General features: G+C 44.1%; 2 protein-coding genes across 3 annotated transcripts in view; one reads left to right on the plus strand and one right to left on the minus strand.

Moving 5' to 3' along the window:
- Positions 1–278: 278 nt before the first annotated feature.
- The window catches only part of iqgap2 (IQ motif containing GTPase activating protein 2), a 79,033-nt gene continuing 54,459 nt past the window's right edge, over positions 279–24,852 (minus strand). Inside the window, exons 13-38 of one of the 2 annotated variants that reach the window (XM_029716789.1) lie at positions 24,545–24,705; positions 20,049–20,173; positions 19,411–19,574; positions 13,984–14,074; positions 13,653–13,820; positions 12,627–12,769; positions 12,207–12,377; positions 11,999–12,082; positions 11,760–11,831; positions 11,560–11,629; positions 11,218–11,426; positions 10,811–10,951; positions 10,561–10,724; positions 10,002–10,226; positions 8,710–8,850; positions 8,010–8,094; positions 7,544–7,776; positions 6,517–6,649; positions 5,829–5,931; positions 5,504–5,645; positions 3,257–3,344; positions 2,844–3,056; positions 2,567–2,727; positions 2,201–2,344; positions 662–770; positions 279–409 (exon numbers count right to left, since the gene is read on the minus strand). In XM_029716789.1, coding sequence (XP_029572649.1) covers positions 296–409; positions 662–770; positions 2,201–2,344; positions 2,567–2,727; positions 2,844–3,056; positions 3,257–3,344; positions 5,504–5,645; positions 5,829–5,931; positions 6,517–6,649; positions 7,544–7,776; positions 8,010–8,094; positions 8,710–8,850; positions 10,002–10,226; positions 10,561–10,724; positions 10,811–10,951; positions 11,218–11,426; positions 11,560–11,629; positions 11,760–11,831; positions 11,999–12,082; positions 12,207–12,377; positions 12,627–12,769; positions 13,653–13,820; positions 13,984–14,074; positions 19,411–19,574; positions 20,049–20,173; positions 24,545–24,705 — 3,654 coding nt within the window. In that variant the 3' untranslated portion in view covers positions 279–295. Of the gene's footprint in view, positions 410–661; positions 771–2,200; positions 2,345–2,566; positions 2,728–2,843; positions 3,057–3,256; positions 3,345–5,503; positions 5,646–5,828; positions 5,932–6,516; positions 6,650–7,543; positions 7,777–8,009; positions 8,095–8,709; positions 8,851–10,001; positions 10,227–10,560; positions 10,725–10,810; positions 10,952–11,217; positions 11,427–11,559; positions 11,630–11,759; positions 11,832–11,998; positions 12,083–12,206; positions 12,378–12,626; positions 12,773–13,652; positions 13,821–13,983; positions 14,075–19,410; positions 19,575–20,048; positions 20,174–24,544; positions 24,706–24,852 lie in introns of both variants that reach the window. The other variant, XM_029716788.1, reaches the window with a different exon arrangement.
- LOC115164375 (proteinase-activated receptor 3) lies at positions 15,175–17,145 on the plus strand. Its single transcript, XM_029716790.1, has 2 exons — positions 15,175–15,584; positions 15,991–17,145. Exons 1-2 carry the CDS (start codon positions 15,497–15,499, stop codon positions 17,058–17,060), a joined length of 1,158 nt encoding a protein of 385 aa, XP_029572650.1. The 5' UTR covers positions 15,175–15,496; the 3' UTR covers positions 17,061–17,145.

Consider the following 24,852-nt stretch of genomic DNA (forward strand, 5'->3'; position numbering starts at 1 on the left):
AGCAACAGATATAACATGACAATACAAGCAACAAACCCATTTCAATGTGAGCTTAATTTTGGTATAAAGTGATTAATCAAATGTGTGTGTGGGTCACCAGCCTGAGGGTGTGTGCGCGTGCATGTGAGTGGGTGTGTTTAGCTCACCAGCCTGAGGATGGCCAGTCAGACATACATAACACGTTAACCACCATTCAAACATCCTATACCAAATGTTGCTTTCTCAAAAGGCACACAATTCTTTCACACCTATGCTCACTTAATCTTTTCCCCTCCACCTTTGGTTTAATGATCCCTCATTTTCCATAGAACTTCTTGTTGAGGAGGAAGATGAGCAGGTTGACGTTGACTTTGGCTTTGTCAAACATCTTCATCACCGCCACTCCCTCGTACTGCAGCTGGAGCAGATCCTAGATAGGGACAGTGACACAGACAGTCAACAGACAGGGACAGAGACAGTCAATTATGGTACTACGATCATAAAATAAAATATTTCTTAAATAACTATGGAACTACGGCTGGAGGAGGTCCTACACGGGACAGAGACAACAGACAGAAACATGTCCTAGTCAACAGACAGGGACACGGAACTATCAGTCTGTCAGCATGACAGAGGAGCCTTGACAACCATGAGTCGTCGTCATTTGGGAGAAAAGCATCACCTGGAAATGGAGTTGGACCTTTTCCATCTCAACTCCCATGAACTTGGCCTTCACCTCAAAGTCCCCAACTTCCTCACTGGGAGAGATGTCAAACATTACATTTTTGAACCTGAGAGAAAAGACAAAAACATGCAATTTAATTAATCAAATGAAAAGACGGGATACAGACAGATAATAACCAACTCTAGTCCTGCTATTGTCTTAAGGTCACAATGTCAGACAGACTTGTTTTGGCATAACATTTTAATGTCAATTGTGAGAAATAGTATGATCAGAAATATAAGCTTAGATATCCAATTTTCTCAAAAAGTGTCTGAAATGCATTGACGATATTGGGCCATATCGTGTTTAACTGGCTTTAAAGAGGACATAGCAATGTCTTCTAGATACTAGCTTTCAGTTTCCACCTTGACATGGCCTAGAACTCCCACAGAGCAGTGAGGAGCCACAGGAGCTGACTTTGGCTCTCCTCAGTGCCACTCTAGCTAGAACAGCCTGACCAAAACATGAAGGACAGGCGCGAGTGTTCGGAGAGCGAGAGGGAGAGCGAGAGAAAGTGAAGGAGAGAGAGTGGGGGATAGAGCAAAAAATACAGAGACAGAGAGAAACAAGAGAGAGAGAAGGAGCGAGACAGAACACGGTGGGCTTCTGTATGGACAATGTCCCTTAATGAGGTTGTTCCTTCATTGGTACCAACTCACTTCAGGATTCAATACCATGTTCACATTTGGTGTCCATAGGCGGGTTGTCTGACAACGTCACGAAAATACTGTACATGCATCGCAGGGGTAGAAGGCCATCTGCTGTTATGATTCTGAACAGTCAGATCGCTAGCAACAATGACAAGAAGCTGCCATGTGGGGAATCGTAGGTCGCTTGTTTCAGCTAGTTGCATCTTGTTCTTGATACCATGCCTTGTTTTGAGGTGTTTTGTCTGATGTCATGTCTATGATAATATGGCAACAATTTGCTAGCTAGCTAACAACTGCAACAATGTATTCGAGCGACAAATGCATGTTTTCAATAAACATTTGCAGACGAAATATAGTTTACATGTTGTCAATCATATGATTCTAAGCCAACATCTGTTTCGCCCCGAAGATGCCCACACATCAGTTTTGTTAAACAACACACCCATCTATACTTTTTTGCTCTATCCCCCACTCTCTCTCCTTCACTTTCTCTCGCTCTCCCTCTCACTCTCCGAACACTCGCGCCTGTCCTTCATGTTTTGGTCAGGCTGTTCTAGCTAGAGTGGCACTGAGGAGAGCCAAAGTCAGCTCCTGTGGCTCCTCACTGCTCTGTGGGAGTTCTAGGCCATGTCAAGGTGGAAACTGAGACATACTCCAAGTCAAACACACACTACCTCTGAATCACAAAACCCTGGCTATTCGTTGGAAAAAGTTTCCGTTGCATAACATTTCGCTATGGTTTGAAATTGTGTGTACAAATGAATACTACTCCGGTTTCGGGAAGCTGATGTCACTGCACAATGCTAAGCTAGCTAGGACCAGCTGTCCTCAGTACTGCTCCACTCACTGGTTGGTCTGCAGCCCCTCTATCTCCAGGATCACTCCCTTCTCATGCAGTCGGGCAGCCGTGTACTTCAGAGACTGATGCTTCCACTTCTTACTGCCCTTCTCCTCCACCTTCCTTTCTAGCTTGATGGACCGCCGCGTGTTCCTGTGGACGGACACACACACACACACACACACACACAAACTTCACACATCAAGTTTTGAATGGGACTAAGAGCAATGACAATGTATTTCAACACTATGGCCCAATTCCAAACCAATCCATCCTCTCCATCTCTAGATCCTTTTTGACTTGCAAGGCCCTGTACAGTGTTTGTGAAGTTCAGATGAACTGTGGCGAGGGATGGGTTTTGTAGGGAACACTCACTTCCTGTTGAGGTTGTCGAGGCAGGTCTTGATGTAAGTGTCGTAGTAGTTGGTCTGGTCCTGATAGAAGGCTGTCTTGGAGTTAAGCGCGCTCAGTGCCTGCTGGAGCTTCACCAGCTCCGCCTTCCTCCTCTGTCTGTAGCGTCTCTGGTAACGAATGTCCTGTCAATCACACGCAGAAGGGACATGATAGGTTAAATTGGTTATCTACAACACAAACGCTGAAGGCCATCAGTGTGCGTGTGTCTCTGTGTGTGTGTGTTTGTGCGCATGTGTACCTTGGCGATGTCGTTGATGAGGTCTTGGTACTTGTTGCTAGCGGTGACCAGGCCAGCCTGCTCCAGGGTTCGGAGGTTGCGGAGGATCTTCCTCTTCTTCTGCTCTAGAGGCAGCTGTCTGTCCTCCAGCACCGCCTGGCTGCTCTTCAGCCCCTCTGGGGTCTGGGCGTCCTGCACCGCACGCAGCGCCACCACCTTAGAATGCTCACACTCCTACAGGACAGCACAGGTAGGAAGAGAGGCAGAGACACAAAAACAGAAAGAAAAGTTAGCATGACTAGTCAGTCCACTCTTTCCCACTCCGGCACGACACAAAGGGAAAAGCATAAAAATAAAAGCACTGATAGAGAAGTAGGCTATTTGAGGTGTGTGGTTGGCTGGGCTGGTGTAGGGGGTCATCATTATGACGGCACCTGGAGGGCAGAGGCCGGGGTCTCAAGGGTCTCTGGGAGAGTGTCTCCTGGCTGGATCCTGATCACATCTACTATCAGCTTCTTAGTCCTGAGAGAGAGAGAGACCGAGAGAGGTAGATGGAGACGGATTAAAAAAGGATTATAATGTCATTTCAACTAAACAGCGTAGCTCTTCTCAAACATTTAAGTCTTGTTGATTTGGTAGTGTGTTGAGCTCTGGCCTCTGCTTTGCACTGGGCTCAGGGGGAGAGCAAACATCTTGCTGTGTTAACACACACACACACAATGGACATGTCACTGTCCCGTTGGAGTTTCCATGACCCTGCAGTAGGGCATGACGCCACTCAAACACATTTCCTGTTTTCTGACCCAGTGCATGGTGGACCGACACTTACCAGGACCACAGTGACACTCTGTATGCCTCCCAAATGGCAGCCTATTCCCTTTATAGGGCCCTGGTCAAAAGTAGTGCACTATAAAGAGTAGGGGTGCCATTTGGGACACAGAGCCTGAGACAGCAGAGCTGGAGGGTTGACATCCTGAACATCTCAACTACTGTAGGTCAGATGAACAGATGTCTAGAGCTTCCATTTATATATAGTATCATAGGTAAGGAGGTTTTCCTGACCGCATGATTAGTCGTGATTATTGGTGCTCATGTCGCAGGAAACATGATGTATACATTCACATCAGCAGAACAGAGGCCGTCTTTTAAACACAGCCTTCTCCTCAAGGAAGAGCAAGAAACGGGCTAAAAATGTCAGGACAGGAAGTGGTAGTAGAGCAGGAAAGAGCACGTAGAGCTGTCACTGAGCAATAGCCACTGTGGTTAACAGTGTTTCTAACAGTGTTTCTTCTGGCTTCTTCCAAGTTAGCTAAGTTTGCTTGGTCAGTACAAAACATCTCACTGTGCAGTCTCCAGGGTTGGGTAGGTTACTTTCTAAATGTAATCCATTAGTTACTAGTTACCTGTCCAAAATTGTAATCAGTGATGTAACTTTTGGATTACTCAAACTCAGTAACGTAATCTGATTACATTCATTTACTTTTAGATGACTTTCCCCTTAAGAAGAAGACAAAATTCTATGTTACCAATTGAACAACATCTATTGCAGGATAAATCAATGTTAAAGTTTACATAGCTGGCCATATATGGATGTTAAATTTAACTTTATAGGTTGGTTTTGTAGGCTTCTTCTAACCCATCGCTTTCTACTACATATAATATGATTAAATTACATCTTTACATTAATATATCTAACTTAAGTCCAAAAATGGATCTTGCAACTACAGATTGCCCCTTTAAGTCTATCAAAACTGTTTGAGTTGAGAGCATGTGTCCATTACACCTATGGATTTTTTATTTTTATTTTTTAAATCAGCATGAATTAGATTGAGCAATAAAAGCCCCACTTTTATTCCATAGGCTGGGATCCGTACTGTGCAGCTGTTGCAAAAGCGCATTTTTCACTGGCTGTCCACTGGTTTCAAAAACAATGATTGATAGGCAGCTTAAACTTCTTGAATTCAACCATTATTGGGTTCAAATACACATTTAGATTTGTGAACAGCCGTCCACAACGACCACAATCCTAAGGCACAAATAGCTAAATGAGAGAGCAGCAGTGTGATTCACATAAATGCGCTATGTAGATAGCAATAATAAGTTATATCCATATCGCCGTAGACTACACCACTGATGTCATCCTTACCTCCAAGCGTTTATTCAAATTGGATAATCTTTGGATGCAGACAGCAGTCGTACCATTGGAAGACAGCTTGGACTGTAGCCTACAAAAACCTATTCCTGCTCTTTTCCCGCAATCCATCAAACACATTTGGTGTGACATCATAGTGGTCTCTGACTTGTGGTCAGACTCGCTCAGGTGGAACAAACTTGAACTTGCGCCTTTTTTCAATGCTGATTTGAATGTCATTGAGAAAACAGTGTCAAATATTTTTGATGCGCTAACATCCTTTATGAATTTATAAGTAATCTAGTTTTTCAAAAGTATCTAATCTGATTACAATATTGTAGCTAGTAACAATGGATTAGTTACCCTTTTTTTGTAATCCCTTACATGTAATCCCTTACATCCGTTACTCCCCAACCCTGGCAGTCTCTGTGTGTGTGTGTGTGTGTGTGTAGATGGATGGAGATTCTAATAGGTCACCATAATGGAGAGTCAATAAAATATCCACTATATAGGGAATAGGGTGCCATTGGGGACTCATCCAGTGTCTTACTTCATCATCAGGCCTTTCGTGTCCTTGTCATCTCCCTCCAGAAGCTCAAACTTGCTGGTGAGTGTGAGGGAGATCTCCGTCTTAGCCAGCTGACTCAGGGTGCTCTCCTTGTTGGGATGGTTAGGATCCACGGCTCCTTCACCTGGAGAAAAGACAAACATGCTTAGCTCTCCCTGCAGGCAGCTTCCTAACTCATTCTGAGACTGTGTGTACATGCTTATCACAAATTATGACTCTGTCCTGTAAATGGATCTTCTAATGCCGGGTGTTTCTAATGTCTGGGAGGAAGTGTGGCGTGTAAGAGGTATGGTGGTGTGTGTGGTACCCAGCAGTGCCTCCACATCAGGCGCGTCCCCCAGGTCCTCCAGCAGCTCATGCAGCAGGTCGTTGTGGTCAGGGGAGATGGCCTCCAGGTGCTCCAACACCAGCTAGGACACACACACACACGGTTAACACTAGCTAGGAGACACACGGTTAACACTAGCTACGACACACACACACACACGGTTAACACTAGCTACGACACACACACGGTTAACACTAGCTACGACACACACAACATAGTTAACACCAGCTGGGACACACACACGGCACTTTTATGTTATCTACTAGACACGCTCTTCTCCAACCCAAGGCCTCTCCAGCACAAGATGTATGCAAGCTCTGTGTGAGAACAGTTCATGAGGTCAGCCCTGTTTTTCTAGAGTCAGTCAAATCAATCTCAACCCTACATCCCTCTCTCATCTGAGACGTCTAAAACCTCTGATGTCCTGCGTTATACACGAGAGGTCTGTCACCATTACCACTCCCTTACCCAGGGGATGGAGATAAGAGAAGGGGGGCAGTAGGTTCCAGAGAGGGGCAGTAGAGTCCTAGGTCACGTCCCAAAAGGAACCTTATTCTCTAAATAGTGCACTACCTTTGACCAGAGCCCATAGAGCTCAGGTCAAAGTTAGTGCACTATATAGGAAACGGGGTGCCATTTGGGATGCACACCCATAGCCTGGGCTTACCGAGTGTGTGTTGATGATCTCATCAATAGAGATGTAGATGACAGGCTTGCTCAGAGTCACCATATCAGAGTACTCATCCACGTTAAACTTCTCCTCTGGCTCAGGGACGTCACACGCAGCCTGGAAAAAAACCCTGCAAGACAGGAACAAAGCATTCGGGTTGTTTACTACCACACCAGGAAGATTTTTTCAAATGTTTTATTTAACATTTATTTAACCAGGCAAGTTAAGAACAAATTCTTATTTTCAATGACGGCCTACACCGGCCAAACCCGGACGACGCTGGGCCAATTGTGTGCCGCCCTATGGGACTCCCAATCATGGCCGGTTGTGATACAGCCTGGATTCGAACCAGGGTGTCTGTAGTGACGGCTCAAGCACTGAGACGCAGTGCCTTAGACCACTGTGCCACTCGTAAGACCCAGATAACTGGACACATTTGTAATAGTAATATTATCAGTTTACAAGGAACCATATATTTCTGATATCTACCTCAAAATAAACAAAACAACAAATAATATTGAAATCAACATAACGGCTGAAAGACAAAACATATCCTGTTGAATCAGGGTTTCTTCAATAAAATTGACAGTTGTGGTTTTCAGTGTCTGGAATTCAAATTGATTTCTAGTAAAGATGAGTCAACTCTGTTTGGAGGGAGGGGCAGAGAACTCTGGGAACACAACTGTGTCCCTTTCTCTCGCTCTCTGTGTGTGTGTGTGTGTGTCTAGTGTTTGAGTGTGTATATGCCTTGAGTTTGAGTGAAGACACACTACCCCAATTTCCTTGCCAACTTCTGCACTTTCACACAGACACTTCCTCTTTCTCCTGGCTCACCTTTGGCTCACATCAACTTAACCCTGTTCTGACTTTCCTGTGACCTCCCAAGCGTTTACCGCTACAGCCCGCTCTGTCTTACCTGATTCCCTTCTGCTTCATGAGATGGAACATTTCCCTGAGCAATTCTATACAGAGTGAAAGAGAACGTTATCCAATAGGCTTGGGAGTTGTAGTTCTTTATGCTCACCTGAACTTCTGGTAGGTCTGGGAGATGTAGTTATTCATGGAGGTCATGTGGGCATTCTCTCCCTCGAACAGCTTGTTGGCGGCGGCATGCTGCAGCATCTTGGCAACGGAGCCCAGGTTACGACGCTGGTCAGAGTGGAGCTGACCTCCAGCTGACATGTCGATGATGTCGAAGCCGTCTGGAGCCACTATGGCTGGGTTCATGTAGCGGTAGTACAGCAGGTTCCCTACAATCTGACAGCCGACACACACACTCTCTCTGTTAAACGTAGATGCATAGCTTCCCAAAGGGCTGTTATATCTAAGGACCTGTATTAATCAGTGCAAACTGAAGCTGGATGACATGCATGGGGACTACCGTGTCAGAGAACACTGGAGGAACCTTAATATCCACAACAATATACATGGAAGGTATACAAACGGCAAAGGAACGATCTAATGTCAGATGTAATACTCCAGTCTTATACCTTCAACAACTCATCCTCTGTAGCGTCAGGGAACTTTTCATGAAGGGAATGCTTTAGGACCTTTGCAATGTATCTCATGCCATAGCTACATGCAAAACAAAACATGGAGATTGTGTGAAATTGACAGGCATTACATAGATACACAACACAGTGATTTGATGCAGAAATGATAGGAAGCAATAACAAAAGGCAGGGGACTGTGACCATTTCAGAATGAGGGGTGTATTTGGGGCTGTAGTATAAAATAATAATATGGTTGCCCCATTGTGGAGTAAAATGAGCACTGCAGAGTGTGGAGTCAACAGTTGTCTAAACCAGTAACATGGATGGTTTCTAACCCTCTATAAGCACTGTTTTGTTTACCCTTCCATAAACACACCACAGGGTTGCCTCCCAAATGGGACCCTATTCCCTTTATAGTGCACAGGGTGCCATTTGGGGCGCAGCCCGGCAGTTTGAGTTTCTGCCCTGGCCCAGACTGACAGGATGTTGTCTAGTCCTGTTCCCATTCAGCTTCACCTTTCAAAATGCATCCTTCCATCCTCCCTTGGAGTGATCGCTGATCTATCACTATTGGAGTTCTGCTACAAGGCTTTCACAGAACCACTCATGTCAGATCAGTGATTGCATCAAGAAATAAAACGGAAGGAAAGAAAGACGGGTGCATTTTTAAAGAATTCCAAAAGGGCCTGAGACATACGGGATGTTATCCAGTGACGACACAATGGAGTTGAGCACTTTGTCTGTGGCCGTCCGCAGCGCCTGACTGGAGGACTCCAGCTTGGCGCGCACCTCCTTGTGTGACATGGCCTGGTCCGGGGTCACCTCGTAGGGCAGTTTACTAAGAGAGGGGGAACAGTGAGGTCAATGTGTGTATGTGCATGTCAGACCTGGTTCAAATACATGTGTATTTGATTGTATTTGATTATTTGAGTATTGTCTAATATCGTGGCCCGACGATTGGAAATATTTAAAAGTATTTTCAAATACTTATTTCAAATACTATTTTCAAATGCCTAGGTTAAATGCATGTGAGTGTATTTGAGTCAGTGTATTTTCAAATAAATCATATCTAAATACTTACTTCCAAAGGTCTTTGAAAACAATTGAAATACCCTAAACAGTATTTGAACCCAGGCCTAACAATAAATGCATTATGTGGGTTCAATGCTGTAACACAGAATAAAACAATTGATGGTAATGACTGTCCATTACTATCACTTATAAGGCATCATTTATTGACATTGCTTTACCAAATAAAAATATTTGGGTTGTATATTACATCTGTTTTTAGTATGATGACGACTTTATTATTATATTTATAAAACCACAATGATAGTAGTGACTGCCCATTACCGCATAGCACTTATCAATAAACCATCCATTAAACACATTACTTTAATAAAATATCTCAGTTCTTGTGTTGATAAACAAAATATTTGATGACTTATTTTATTCTTAGTCATCATCTCATCTCTGCTCAGACAGTAGCAACCTGCCAGCCATCTATCTCCGTGCTCCCAAAAGAGTCATCCTCCAGGCTAGTAGGCTAGCCGAGCTGGCTACTATCAATCAATTAATTAGCTGTATTGTCGGGTAGAGAGACATCTTAGCAACCACTCTATCCCTCTCTTGTCTAACAGTCTTCCTCTCTGTGTCTGTCTGCGGCACTGAGGTATAATAAGAACGGGTCTATCGGCCCCACAGGCTTGCCCGGCAAGAACCAATGAGAACAGGCAGCTTTTGGCGCAATGGATTCTGGTCATTGTAGTTAATTGCCACATTTTCTGCACTTAACTATGATGAGTTAACATCTCACAGAGAAATCTTTCCAGAGAAACGGCACATGGCACGTTGAGTGCACAGAAAACAAACTAAAAAGGAATTCAAATAATTGAACCGTCAGTCAACTAGTTATTTAAAAACCGAAAATAAACTTAAAGGTTGGTTAATCGCTCAGCACTAGTGCGTGTGTGTGCTTGTGTGTCCCACCTGGCCTCTCCAGTGTTGGTCTCCAGCTGGTTGACCCAGGCCTTGTACACATCCACAGGGTTGGTGTTGATGCCCAGGCCCTTGTCCTCGATGATCTCCTTGACAACAGGCGCCAGCAGCTGCCTCAGCGTGTTGTGACCACGGGCTCCACGGTTGAAGCTCACCACCATCTTGATGACCGTGGGGTTCCCGGTCACAATGTCCTGGATCTGGTCCACCTTGGACCTGGGGGAGGGGAGGAGATACTTTTTATCATACAACTTTATTATCCCTTTATATTCAATCAGGAAGTATCAGACAACAATATAAGAATAAATGATCTATAATACTGTATATGAATGAGAGGGTCCTTGAGTTATGAACAAGGGGGACAGTGGATTCCCTAGTAGCCTGGTTGACTGACTGTTGCATTAAACAGTGCTACTGTACATCGTTGCCTTATCTGACCAATGAGCTAGCAAAAATGAGCGTAAAGAAACAAAGGCACCCAGGCGAAACCATCTATAGGAACTGTGTAAGGGGTGTGTACGATTTGGGACAGGTGGACAGTTCCACTCACTTGATCTCCTCCTCCAGAGCGGTCTTAAAGAGTTTGAGCAGCAGGTACTCCTCTCTCTGGTTGGAGGCGTAGTTATACAGGGTGAAGATCACTGTGTCCATGAACTTAGTGGACTTGTTCTGTGGCATCTGGAAGATCAGCTTGGCCAGGTATGAAGGGTTGGTCTGTGGAGCAGGAGAGGACCTAGGGGTAAAAGAGTTTGCGTGCATGTGTGTGCGTGCATGTCTAAGTGTGTGTGTTTAGAACTCACCTGCAGCAGGTAGAAGAGGTGCTGGTAGGCCTCTAGTTTCTTCCTTTTGCCTTTGCTCAGGCCCTTGATGCCCTGCCTGTCCCCTGCAGCCAGCTCCTCTTTACTCTTCTTCTTCAGCTTCTTACTGTGGGACACCACATCCTGGGAAGACAGACAGTAAAAATAGACGCTGCAGCCCTTCTCACCTATCCAGTTGTGTTTGATCAGTGATAGCTTTAAGACAGGGATGCATTATCAAAGTATCTGAGCAGCAGGCCTATGACTGTTGTAGACAAAGTGCTGTCTCCAGAAGCAGTTATCAGCAGCATAAGGCAAATGGTTTTGTTGGTTAAAAGCATAGTTTCTCAGCTGAGTTGGAAAACACTTGTCAGTTGTGTTCCCTCAGTGTGTAAAACTATAAATATCACCTGTAGGGTGATCCTGTTCTTGACCAGTAAGCCGATCTTAATGTCCATCAGGTTCAGGTCTTTCTCCATCTGCTGATTGGAGCGGATCTTCGTGACCACTTCCTCCCTGAGCCGTGTCACTTCCTGTTCCTCCAGTAGGTCCAGGCTGCTTTGTTCCAGCAGGTGGACGAACTTACGCACCACCGAAAGAGGAGGGTCCTGGGCCCCGGCTACAGGGCAGAGAAAGACACAGAGAGAGAGAGAGACACACACGCAGACAAACACACACAATGGTTTAGCATTGCATCAGAGAAGTTCAGGTATTTGAAAGCATGTGACGTATTAAATGCTGTCTAAACTCACTGAGTGTTCTGTAGTCGTCTCTGGCTTTGTTAGCCTTGAGGAAAGCCTGGATCTTCACTATTTCTTTCTCCTGAACGTACAAACAAGACAGAAGGGTATAAATCTTCAGTAAATGTCAGAGGAATAAGAGGAGTCATATTATATGACTCCATCTCAATGACATAAACCCTCATTTTTTATGTAGGTGTTGTGTTACTCACATGGTCTATGAAATACTGCAGTCTTTGAGAGTATTTACGTTTAGCTCTCCACATCTTAACAAATGACTGAAGCTGGACCGGGAGGAATACAACAATGTTAGCAACTCGTAGCTGTGTGTTTCTGTTGAGGTTAAACTGTGTGTGACTTCTCTCCTGATTACTGACACTCTTTATTTCTCACGGTTTCAAACTTATGTTTTCTCCAAATAAGGCTCACAGTCCCAAGTCTAACTTGTTACCTTGATGACAGTCCCCACGTTGCTTTGCAACACGTTGAGTCTGTCTTTGTATACCTTCCTCTGTTTGTAGCCCTTCCAGGAGGCCTAGAGACAAACACCCGTGTGTGAGTAAACTCCAAAAGCAGTATGTGAATTTTAACTGTAAATATGAAATTCTTGTTTTACTTAAAACGAAAAACAGTGTAGAACATATGACACAGTATAGTACCTGTAGTCGGACCACGTGTGGCTGTTGTTGTACTAGGTAGTCCAGTCTCTGGGCGTGAGCTCTTCTCACCAGGTAACCTCTGATCCTGGCCTGTAGCTGGGTTACCAGGGTCTCGTTGGCCAACCATAACTGTTCCCTGTTATACTCCGCTGTCACACCTCCAACCACACACTGACCAGAGGACACATACAACACTAGATCAGCTTTAATGTGTAATGCATTATAAATGACTCAGAATGTGTGTGGTCTCTGGTGGTGTTCTGTGTGCCATGTATGGAGAAGGTTATTCTGTTAACTGATCTTTTGTGGTCTGTCATGCAACAAGAATAATACATCATGTCTTAGGGGGCGGCAGGTTCTTATGAAGAAAGAATAATACATCATTTCTTATGTAGAATCCAACATAAATATGATAGGGACCTGTATTTCCTCTCTGCGGAGCTGTGTGCTGTTGTGTGTGAAGTCCTCTGGCTCCTCCCAGGTCCCCTCTCTGTTCTCCAGGTTGTAGTAGTAGTCATAACTCTCCTTGATACGGTGTTTCACCCACACGCTGTCACTGCTGCCTGCTAGAGGAAACAACACACACTGTCACTGCTGCCTGCTAGAGGAAACAACACCTGGACATCACACGCTGTCACTGCTGCCTGCTAGAGGAAACAACACCTGGACATCACACGCTGTCACTGCTGCCTGCTAGATAAAACAACACACACTGTCACTGCTGCCTGCTAGAGGAAACAACACATATTGTCACTGCTGCCTGCTAGAGGAAACAACACACACTGTCACTGCTGCCTGCTAGAGGAAACAACACATATTGTCACTGCTGCCTGCTAGAGGAAACAACACCTGGACATCACACACTGTCACTGCTGCCTGCTAGAGGAAACAACACACACTGTCACTGCTGCCTGCTAGATGAAACAACACACACTGTCACTGCTGCCTGCTAGATGAAACAACACCTGGACATCACACACTGTCACTGCTGCCTGCTAGATGAAACAACACACACTGTCACTGCTGCCTGCTAGAGGAAACAACACCTGGACATCACACACTGTCACTGCTGCCTGCTAGAGGAAACAACACCTGGACATCACACACTGTCACTGCTGCCTGCTAGAGGAAACAACACCTGGACATCACACACTGTCACTGCTGCCTGCTAGAGGAAACAACACCTGGACATCACACACTGTCACTGCTGCCTGCTAGATGCATGATTTACACAAAAGTTGACTGTGATAAGTTGACTAATATGTGGTTGTCGTACCTAGCTACCTTAAGACAAATGCACTAACTAAGTCGCTCTGCATAAGAGCTAAATGACTGAAATGTAAATGACGCTAGAAATTGGGAAGGTAATGTATTTATTTGTGAGAGAGGGGGTGTGTTGACAAGAGAACAAACATCCATAAATAAGCTGACTGTATGCCAGGTTACCAGTGGTAGTGTTGAGGTCCTGGCGCTGGGCCAGCTGTGTCTGGTAGGTGTCCGTACACTCAGACAGAACCCCTCTCAGCCCTGCCAGGGGAGACTGTAGGGCCTGTAGGGTGGTCTGGGAGTCTCCCTCCGCCACCTCCCTGTTGATGTCTGCCACAGCTCCTGCCACTGCCACAGACGAAACACACAGGATCAGTTATTACATTTAACATTTCGGTCATTTACCTCTTATCCAGAGTTATGACATTTGAATTGTGATGTGAAGAACTACTAAGAAATGATTTGCTCATGGTTTTGAGTGAATGGTTGGGAGTGAGCATGGTGTGCCTACATGCGAGAGCCTCCTCTTCATCTTGGTTGGCTGTGTGTATCCCTTCTTGAATCTGGTCGAGCCACAGCACAGCAGACTCATCCCCTGAGCTCTGGAATCACAGACACACAGAGTCAACCTGTGCTTTTCAGAGTGGTAGACCACACACACATTGACAATCCACACAATGCAATGCATTATTATAGCTTGAGATGTGCACACAATTTGAACTTTCTGGTAAAATCAAGTGTTTTCTTCTGAGCACTAACCAAGACAGCACATGTAAAAACAAAATCACAAATCCCCCCCATAAAAAAACATACCTGGGTTAAAATACTGGCCATTTTGTGGTATTTTCTATTGGTTTATTAAGCCAGACATGCTGAAACTGGCACAGATATCGTTTTTGTAAATATTGTAAGTATTTGAAACCCAGGTATGAAGCACATTAACAGCTACAAAGACAGCGCCAGCATGAACAAGAAGCTGTACCATTTCCTCTGTGCCCAGAGTAAAATGTCAAAACACATTGTTAGTTAAATGGACAAAACATCCTCAGCTCAGTACACACCATTGGTCATGGGTCCATGGCTCAAACACAAATACCACTTAAAATAGCAGAGAAACCACACTGAACGTTTATTCAGCCTGCCTGACCAACATTTCCTTCTCTGACTAATTGTGGAGACCTTTGGGAGCAGAGAGGTTGTCTCCCCAATGACACAAAAGGCAGGAAGGAAGCCAAGAGAAAACAGGCCCCCTTGGTATGTCAGGAAGTGGATCTGCTTTGGACCAGTGAATTCCCCACTGACCATACAGTATATAAATACCTTTAGGACGTGCACAAGACAAGCAAGAACTTGTACAAGCACAAACATTACAGACCAAAGCTAAATAGGAACTTGTTACCATACTTTCTAACTTGAAAATTGTAGTTCCGATCACGTGGAATCAAAATGTGTGTGACTCAAGTGGAATACTGAAGGTCAAAGCAGGTTCATGGAAACTGTTCCAGGAAGCTTGGGATTTGAAATCATCCTACTGCTACAACTGTATGTTTGATGTTACCCAAGCTGATAATCTTGTTATTTAGTATAACCGGAGTTCATCTTTTTACTCTAACATTAGTAATTTTGCATTAGACAAGCCATATTTTCAGTCACAGAAAACTGAAAGACTTGAGAAACCTGCACAAAAAAATTAACTATTTGAGGAATGACAAACTAAACAGTAAACTATTAGGACCGTCTCCTCCCACTCGGCTGAATCAGTAGATTGCGTCTGACACAGAGCAGAAATTCAGTTTCAAGCCTGGACAGGAAACACACACACACACAGTATACACACACACAGCCTCACGGTCCAGTGCTAACACCAGTGTAGCATGGACTTCCAGTACAGTAGCCTGCTTGATCATGTGAACCAGCTATCTGGATGGCTAGTTGATTCTGCTAGTTAATCCTGATAATGAACAACTAGCCTATAGCAAGTCCATAGAAACACTAGAGGACTTTGAGTTGGAATAATAATAACAATGTGGAGGAGACAGGAGAAAGACCAGACCAATACACTGGCTGGGATTCTCTTCTGTCTGACGGTAGGACTGTCTCTCCAGGACAATGGTAAGTCACTTTCTTTTTACATTTCTCCATAGGATTTTAGAGAGGACATCATTCTTAAGCCTTTCATATTACAATTGGGGACTTTGCATCCACTTGGTCAAGCTGCATTTTGGTAGGGCTTCACCAGTTCTGTTTCCCCTCCATCAACAACATGCTTGTTATGCCTAAATGTTTGCCAGTAAATCAGCTTCACAATCGCTAGTGTACGGTTGTCACACATCTTGTATGAAATGTGTAACATCATGCATGTTTTAAACAGCATTTTGAGCCTATTAACTTAAAAAATATCTATATTATTATAATGACATTTCCATTCAATACTGTGTGTCAAAGGGACATAGCTACATTCAAAGTAGAAAACCTCACATCGGAATTAAAATCTGTTCTTCCCCCCATTTCACCACAGAGGAGAAAGTCAACAAGACAGAAATAACCGGCGTAGCTGTGTTGGACCCAAGGACGTTCAATGGCAGGAGAGTTCAGACCAACTGTACGGCTGAGGCTGGGCCCCCCAGCTTGGTCCACCTGTCCCCTGGGGCCCCTGGGCTGGACGTGAGGCTGGAGGACCCTGCAGTAGCCTACACCACGGGGCTCCTCAGCACCCGGCTCATCCCCTCAGCCTACCTCCTGGCCATGGCAGTAGGCATCCCCTCCAACGCTTATATCCTGGCCTTCCTGAGGCTCCGGAACAGGTCTTTCTCCACGGCTGTCCTCTACCTTAGCCTGGCCCTCTCTGACCTACTCCTCCTGCTCTCCCTGGCCCTCCGAGTCCACTACCACCTAAACGGAAACAACTGGGTGTTCGGCGAAGCTGCCTGCCGTGTCGTCACCGCTTGTTTCTATGGCAATGTCTACTGCTCTGCCCACACCATCGCTTGTGTCAGCCTCAAGCGCTACCTGGCCGTGGTGAGGCCCTTCCTGTACAGGCGGCTGCCCAAGACGGCCTGGGCGCTGGGGGCAAGCCTGGGGGTGTGGGGCCTGTTTGGGGTGGCTGTGGTGCCTGAGCTCCTGGTGAGACAGAGCTTCCTGCTGCCTCGTCTGGGCTTCACCACCTGCCACGACATACTGCCCCTGGAGGACTCCCCCCATGCCCTGCTGGTGCCCTACAGGCTGGCATTGGTCTGTTTAGGGTTACTCGTGCCCTTTGTGGTCTGTGCCTGGACCCATGTGGCGGTGGTGCGGCATCTGGGTCGCTCGGGCCTTGACTGGACACCCTTCATCAGGGTCAGTACACTGGTCTTCCTCATCTTCACTGTGTGTTTCGCTCCCAGCGGCATCCTCCATATCGCCCATTACGTGAGGCTGTCCACCAGTGGAGAGGACGGGCTGTATGTGTACTCCAGCGCTACAGTGTGTCTGTGCTGCTTCCACAGCTGTCTGGACCCCTTCCTGTGTATTCTCATGTCCAGGACAACCGCCTCCAAACTGCGCTTCGCCTCTCTCAGGAGGACACAGCAGACACCTGTTCTGGTGTAGACTGTGTGTATGTGCCCACTGTATTTAAAATATATATATATATTTCACCTTTATTTAAGCAGGTGAGCTAGTTGAGAACTTTTACAACTGTGACCTGGCCAAGATAAAGCAAAGCAGTGTGACAAACACAGAGTTACACATGGAATAAACAAGCGTACAGTCAATAACACAATAGAAGAAAAAAAAGTATATATACAGTGTGTGCAAATGCCTTGAAGAGGTAAGGCAATAAATAGGCCATAGTAGCGAAGTAATTACAGTTTAGCAAATTAACACTGGAGTGATAGATGAGCAGATGATGATGTGCAAGTAGAAATACTGGTGTGCAAAAGATGGGCTACAGATGGGCTATGTACAGCTGTACAGTATCTTCCCATTGATCTCCCATTGTCAGAGCGCAGTGGGGGAGCCCAGAGCATGAACAAGCAAACTACTGAAAATTAAGAGGCAGGGAAGCCATCTGGAACTACACGCTGTAAACAAGTTAACAGGAAACAGCACTGCTTGTAATCTGAACAATGTTATGCTATGCGTTCTCCCCTGTGAGACACTATCAGGGCTACTAAGTTGACGGTTTCGCAAATGTTTTCATTTGTGTACAGTATCAGCAAGGATGTCCTGAAAAACCAGCCGACGGCAACAGTGATGACAAAAACAATTCTCCCAGAGACGATGTTGAGAAACCAGACTGTTTCGGCATGTCCAGCCCACTTATCTCAGCCAAGGAAGGACATGCTTACTTCAAAGTTATCATTATGTACTGTTTTGACTTGTTCACAAGGACAATTTGTAAATATAAAACCCTTGCAATACAAATGAAGTATATTCATGTATTACCATGCATTCATTTATTAGTTAATTCCCATTTTACTGAGTACATTCTATTGTCCACATTGATAGGTGTAGACTGCACACGCCTTTCCTTTTAGTCATTTAGCAGACACTCTTATCCAAAACAACTTAGAGTTAAGTGCATTCATCTTAAAATAGCGAGTTAAAAAACTACATCTCAATCTTAGAGTAATTACACTTTTCCTCAATTGTTGTAGCAGAAAACTCAGTGCTAGTAAGGGGAAAAAAAGTCAAGTGCAAGTGTTAGTTCACGACAGGCTATCTTCACTGTCGACGTTGAGACTGATGATTTGCAGGTACTATTTAATGAAGCTGCCAGTTGAGGACTTGTGAGGCGTCTGTTTCTCAAACTTGTCCACTTGCGCACCGGGGCCTCCCACTCCTCTTTCTATTCTGGTTAGAGCCAGTTTGCGCTGTTCTGTGAAGGGAGTAGTACACAGCGTTGTACGGGATCTTCAGTTTCTTGGCAATTTCTCGCATGGAATAGCCTTCATTTCTCAGAACAAGAATAGACTGACGAGTTTCAGAATAAAGTTGTGTGTTTCTAGCCTATAATCGAACCCACAAATGCTGATGCTCCAGATACTCAACTAGTCTAAAGGTCGGACAGTTTTATTGCTTCTTTAATCTGAACAACAGTTTTCAGCTGTGATAAAATAATTGCAAAAGGGTTTTCTAATGATCAATTAGCCTTTTAAAATTATAAACTTGGATTAGCTAACACAACGTTCCATTGGAACACAGGAGTGATGGTTGCTGATAATCTGTCGTTTGCAGCTACAATAGTCATTTACAACATTAACGTCTACACTGTATTTCTGATCAATTTGATGTTATTGTAATGGACAAAAAAAAGGTGCTTTTCTTTCAAAAACAAGGACATTTCTAAGTGACCCCAAACTTTTGAACGGTAATACATATTATATACACACACACTATTTATTTATTTATTTTATTACATTTTTTAAGTGGGGGTGCTGTGGGATTATTTAAGATGGTCTTTGAAGAGGTAGGGTTTCAGATGTTTTCGGTAGATGGGCAGGGACTCCGCTGTCCTAGCTTCAGGGAGAAGCTGATTCCACCATTGGGGTAGATACAGTACATGTCATAGAATGAGCAGGGGTTTAAAATAAAGGTGAGGGCAGGTTCATTCCGATGATGTTCTTGACTCCAGACAGACCGGTTTTAACATCCTCCCTATCCTTCTCAACTAAACGCTTTATTAGATCTAGGTTACAGATCTAGGTTACAGATCTACAGTCATTCCAAATGGCACCCTAGTCCCTATATAGCGCACTACTTTTGACCAGAGCACTGGGTGCTAGTCAAAAGTAATGCACTATATAGCAAAATATGGCAACCTAGATCTGATCAACTGCTGTGATCCCCAGCCTCTGGGTACTAATGCCTTCTCTGTACATGAGATGTATTAAGATGAAGGCTTCTCCGCTCGAGGGAAGATATCTATAGGATCTCATAATAGCTGACAGTCCAGTACCTTACAGATGAGTAGCTTGGTGTTCTGCAGGACGTCATGGTAGTGTTTCGCTGTTGCTGGGTTGACCCCCTGCAGTTTGGCCGTGGGCAGGAGCAGAGCAGAGAGGGTCTGTTCAGGATTCCCAGAGCTCAGCGCCTCGTTGATCTCAGCTATAGCAATAATACCTGGAGGGGAGTTGAGACAGACAGCATGTGTAATGACACAGTCAGGGGGAGTTGAACCGCACCAAGCAGCAGGGAAACAGCCCTAATGATACTGATCTCAGGACTACTTCATCATCGATGTGCCCTTGAGCAAGGCACTTCATCTTAATTGGCTCCAGGGGCACCGTACTAATACTGTATGGCTAACCCTGTAAAACAACCCATCTTCTGCACCTATCTGGTGTACGTGACAATAAAACATTGTATTATTATATAGACTGTGTATTTATTTCGTCAAGACACTGCTGACTTTTCTCCCAACTTAGTGAATGGTTAGACTTGGGAGACATTGTCTACATCCCGAATGGCACCCTACTCCCTATTTAGTGCACTACTTTGACCAGAGCACTGTGGGCCCTGATCAAAAGTAGTGAACTAAATAGGGTGGCATTTGGGATGTAGTCAGTGTCGAGACTGTTAGAGGACTTGACTTACGCTCGTGTTCTTCATGGACCTGTAGGTTGACAGTGTCGATGGTCTTCTGAACATCGTTCCAGGTGAGGAACTCCAGGCCTTGGGACAGGCTCTCGGCTCGGAGACTGATTAGAGTGTCTGCATACCTGAGAGACAGAGGGAGAGGGGGACAGAGAGTGGGGGACGGGGCAGGGCCAGGCAAGGTTACACATTAGGCAGACAGACATTTCTTCTTCTAGTTGTTACCTGTGTGTGTGTGAGTAACTGTGGTGAGCTGTGGAGTTCTCTCTGGAGCAGGGGTCTCCAACAGGTCAATCACGAGCTACCTGTAGTTGGCCAAACATTTCTGAAAGTACATGCTTTTTTCACGAGTTCCGCCGCAAACTTTCATGAACAAATCTCACAAGTATCAGACACCGCAAGCTTCCAGCTACTATCCAATCAAAACCATCTTGACATTATCCCACCCTTGGTTAGCCACTATTAGCTTAAAAAGCCAAGCGTAACACCTGCCAATTAATTTCAAGCAATATTGCCACTTTAGCAAACTCATTATGTGCAACAGTACAGAAACATTGCTAGACCGACACATTGCTCTCTCTCTAGATCTGCAATTAAAAGGGGAATTAAACTCAAAAATGTGTTTGCTTTTTCCAGACCTTAAAAATTGTCTTTTGATGTGATTTAAGCATTGACATGGATCAGATCATCCAATTTAATTGGTTCTCCAAGGATAATTTTTATTTTGTGAGTGAAAAATATAAACAAATCCAAAACCAATATAAACATCCTCCAAATCCCACCAACATCAGCTGCCTCAGAGTGCAACTGGTCCTTGTTCGGGAAAACACACACCAAAGCACGCAACAGGCTGACCAATACAAGGGTTGAAAAATTGGTGGCCATCCGGGCAAATGTTAGGCTTTTTGAGCCTGACAACGAGCCATCCTCAACAAGGTTGGAAAGTGACAGTGAAGATGAGACCTCAGAGTCTGATGTTCAAGAGGTGGACATTGAGGAGGTCCAGGGAGAAGACATGGAAGCCTGAGAGGAAGACAACCAAAGCTTTAGTTTCTAGACTATAATTTTACGTTTTTGGGAGATGGATCATTGGGGATCATTCAATATTCCCTTTCTTTTGTTGTTCAGTGAAATCATCCCATGTGAAGAGTCAACTAATTAAAGTTCAATTCCTAACTAAATATTTTTTTTATTTTTTTTTTACTTCCATTGGAAGGATTTAATAATTTGCAATTATGTCTACTTATGATAAGGTAAAAGGTTTATGTTTCTGTCTCCATATGATATGGTAAATATATCCAATGCAAAAAACATCTTCATTTAAATGGTATTAATATTAATTTAATTATTAATTCATATTAATATTATTCCCGTTAATTTCCAAGGAAAGTTTCCACCTCTGAATATTCCCAAAAATGTGCAACCAAATATTTAAGATATTTATTTAACATAATGTGGGAAGTGGTCAGTGGAAAACTAATGTCATATTGTTTATCATTTTGTGATGTTAATAAAAACTGTAAGGACCAAATACTGTAACTTGGAAAGGATACCCCCTTTATCTGTTAAAATTGTAATCCAATATGTTGTGAATACAATATGAAAAGTAATGAAGGTATGTGTTTAGGAACGTGATTTTAGTTTTCTAATGAGATAATAGTTTTTGATATCTTTTACACATTAACCTCCCTGGGCAAGGTGGGACGTTTGCGTTTCAATCAAGTTCATATTTATATCAAAAACCAGCTTTTTACATTAGCATGTGATGTTCAGAACTAGCATGCCCACAGCAAACTTCCGGTGAATTTACTAAATTACTCACGATTAATGTTCACAAAATACATAAATTATTTTAAGAATAATAGATACAGAACTCCTTTATGCAATTGCGGTGTCAGATTTTAAAATAGCTTTTCGGCGAAAGCACATTTTGCAATATTCTGAGTACATAGCCCGGCCATCACGGCTAGCTAATTTGACACCCACCAAGTTTGGCCCTCACCAAACTCAGATTTACTATAAGAAAAATTGGATTACCTTTGCTGTTCTTTGTCAGAATGCACTCCCAGGACTTCTACTTCAACCACGAATGTTGTTTTGGTTCCAAATAATCCATAGTTATATTCAAATACCTCCGTTTTGATCGTGCGTTCAGGTCAGTATCCGAAAGGTGACGCGCGAGCGCATTTCGTGACAAAAAATGTCAAAATATTCCATTACCGTAATTCGAAGCATGTCAAACGTTGTTTAAAATAAATTTTTATGCTATTTTTCTCGTAAAATAGCGATAATATTCCAACCGGGCGACGTTGTATTCATTCAAAGGCTGAAAGAAAAAAATGGAGTAGTCTTGTGGACGCACATCTCCAGTGTCCCTGTTCCCAGCCTGACCACTCACAAACAGAGCTCCTGTACTTCGCCCAGAGACTGCAGACACCCCATTACACTTTCTGGCGCCTTCTGAGAGCCAATGGAAGCCTTAGAAAATGTCACGTTACAGCAGAGATGCTGTATTTTCGATAGAGGCCCTAGAAGGAGAACAAATTGTCAGACAGGGCACTTCCTGTATGGAATCTTCTCAGGTTTTGGCCTGCCATATGAGTTCTGTTATACTCACAGACACCATTCAAACAGTTTTAGAAACTATAGGGTGTTTTCTATCCAAATCTACTAATTATATGCATATTCTCGTTTCTGGGCAAGAGTAGTAACCAGTTTAATTCGGGTACTTTTTTTATCCGGCCGTGCAAATACTGCCCCCTAGCCCCAACAGGTTAAGAAGCCAGGCCCCGAGTGAGGTCAGAGAGCTTTTCAGTATGACGGATGCCCCTTTTGACCAAGAGTGCATAAAGGCTTGGAAGAGGAATCAACCCTTAAACCAGGAAATGTGAGGCTGGTAGCTTCATGTTGGAAATGGTTAAAACTTTGAACCTCAACACGAGGTGAAGAAATGAAAACCTTCCTTTGGACCAGAGAGACGAAAAGCTACAGCTTATGTCAATCGTGGTCCGAATCCTGAACGCCAACACGATAAGGAAGAGGCGAGAAGCTGACCTTAGACAATCAATTGTTCAGCTGATTAGCTGTCTTAAGTCGGATCACGAAAACCGAATCTAAGTGAGACTATCCTACTACGCTCATCACCAATGGGAACCGTCAGCTGGTTATCTTCCATAGTGAACAACAGTAGAAGACGTGAAAGAGGAGAACCCTTGCGGACAATCAGAGCCATACAGCTGGAAGGCCAACAACTTTCCGAGAAGGCTTGGTTCCGACCGAGAGATATGATGACCGAAGGCATTTCACACGTAAATATATTAACGATCTCTTATTCCAAACGGGCGGTGGTTTGTGTGCAAAGTTTGAGGTTTATGGGAGAACAGTTATAGAATGTGTCGCCTTTTCTGTCTCACTCTTTTCCCCCTCTCCATCTGTGTAAAAAGCCGTCATATTTTGTCAGTCCACTAGGGACCTTAGTCTCATGTAAAGGGTGTATGTTTATTCTGTGTTATAATTTAGTTAGCTAGTAAATAAATAATTAACACAATTTGTGTAGTACTGAATAATGAGCTAGACTGGGGTTTTTGCAGATCCAAGAAGGTTATGACTGGTCAGAATGATGATTTGATAAAAGGTAATGATTAATAAGATGACTGTTTATTGATGAAATAGGTAAAGCCCTGAGAGTTTAACTCGGGAGACGGTAACTCTAAACAAATTATTCCGTGGTGCCCCAAATACTAATGTTAATTGTACATGATTCATTTAAAATTGGGTAACAATTAAACAGTTAGTGGATTAAATAAGTCATCAGATTAATGGAAGTAAAGTCACAACACTATCTACGCCGATTTCAGAGCACTCTCGTCTGAGTGTGCCAGAGCGCAGAACGACTGACGAATTTACGAACGCTCAACACCCGTTGAATACGGCCGGTGTTAGTAAACATTGGAAAAAGTGTCAATTGTTGCCGGAAGCACAATTGCAGTCATCAACGCTCTGGATAACATAAAAACAGCCTAACCAGGTCAGGTCAGATGAATTGAGAAGTAACAGTCCTATGACATACACACACAGGAGACAGGGCCATGACTACACCAATGAGAGGAACCACTTAAGTTTCCTGCCTAGCAACTGTCTGTCTAGATGTGCAATGAGTTGACTCCGCCCAGTAGAGGGTATAAATATATGTACTTGTGGAAACATTTCTGTCTTTTCAGCTGTTTGACCCAGTGTGTGAATAAACTTGTTTTGAGCTTTTTCTAGTTGTCCGTTTGAGTTTTTAACTTGGTTTGTCAGAACCTAATAACATCAAGGACCTGTGAAGAGTAGCAGGGGAGAAGAGAAGCAAGCTAGAAAAACAATTAGTAACTTGCGATATGTTACATTTCACTTAAGTAGCTCTCATGCAAGAAAAGGTTGGAGACCCCTGCTCTAGAGGGACAAAAGGGTAGATAGTTGGTGTTGGCTACCTGTGTAGGTGTGGTGTTGGCTACCTGTGCAGGTTGTCCTGATCCATGTTGCTGAAGCCCAGAGGAGAGTCAGTCAGCTGTTCAGTAACAGCCTGGGGGTCCTTGGTGTCCAGGACCTCGTTGAGCGCGGCCACCGCAGACAGCATCTCTACTGCCACACACAGCTCCTCATGCCCCAGTCCTGCCTGCTCAATACAATCAGACAGAAGGCTCAGTGACCATATACACCTGGACAGACACACAACTGTCTGCACACTGGCCAACCAAGCTAGAGAAATCTATTACTACTTTGTTGTGCCAACTAGCACCCGCTCACAACTGTACAAGATTAT

Source organism: Salmo trutta, chromosome 27 (genome assembly GCF_901001165.1).
Source record: "Salmo trutta chromosome 27, fSalTru1.1, whole genome shotgun sequence".
Lineage (NCBI taxonomy): Eukaryota > Metazoa > Chordata > Actinopteri > Salmoniformes > Salmonidae > Salmo > Salmo trutta.

Coding starts and splice junctions, on each gene's coding strand:
- LOC115164375 (XM_029716790.1), top strand. CDS start 15,497: ATGTGGAGGAGACAGGAGAAAGACCAGACCAATACACTGGCTGGGATT. Junction 15,585..15,990: donor ACTGTCTCTCCAGGACAATG/GTAAGTCACTTT, acceptor ATTTCACCACAG/AGGAGAAAGTCAACAAGACA.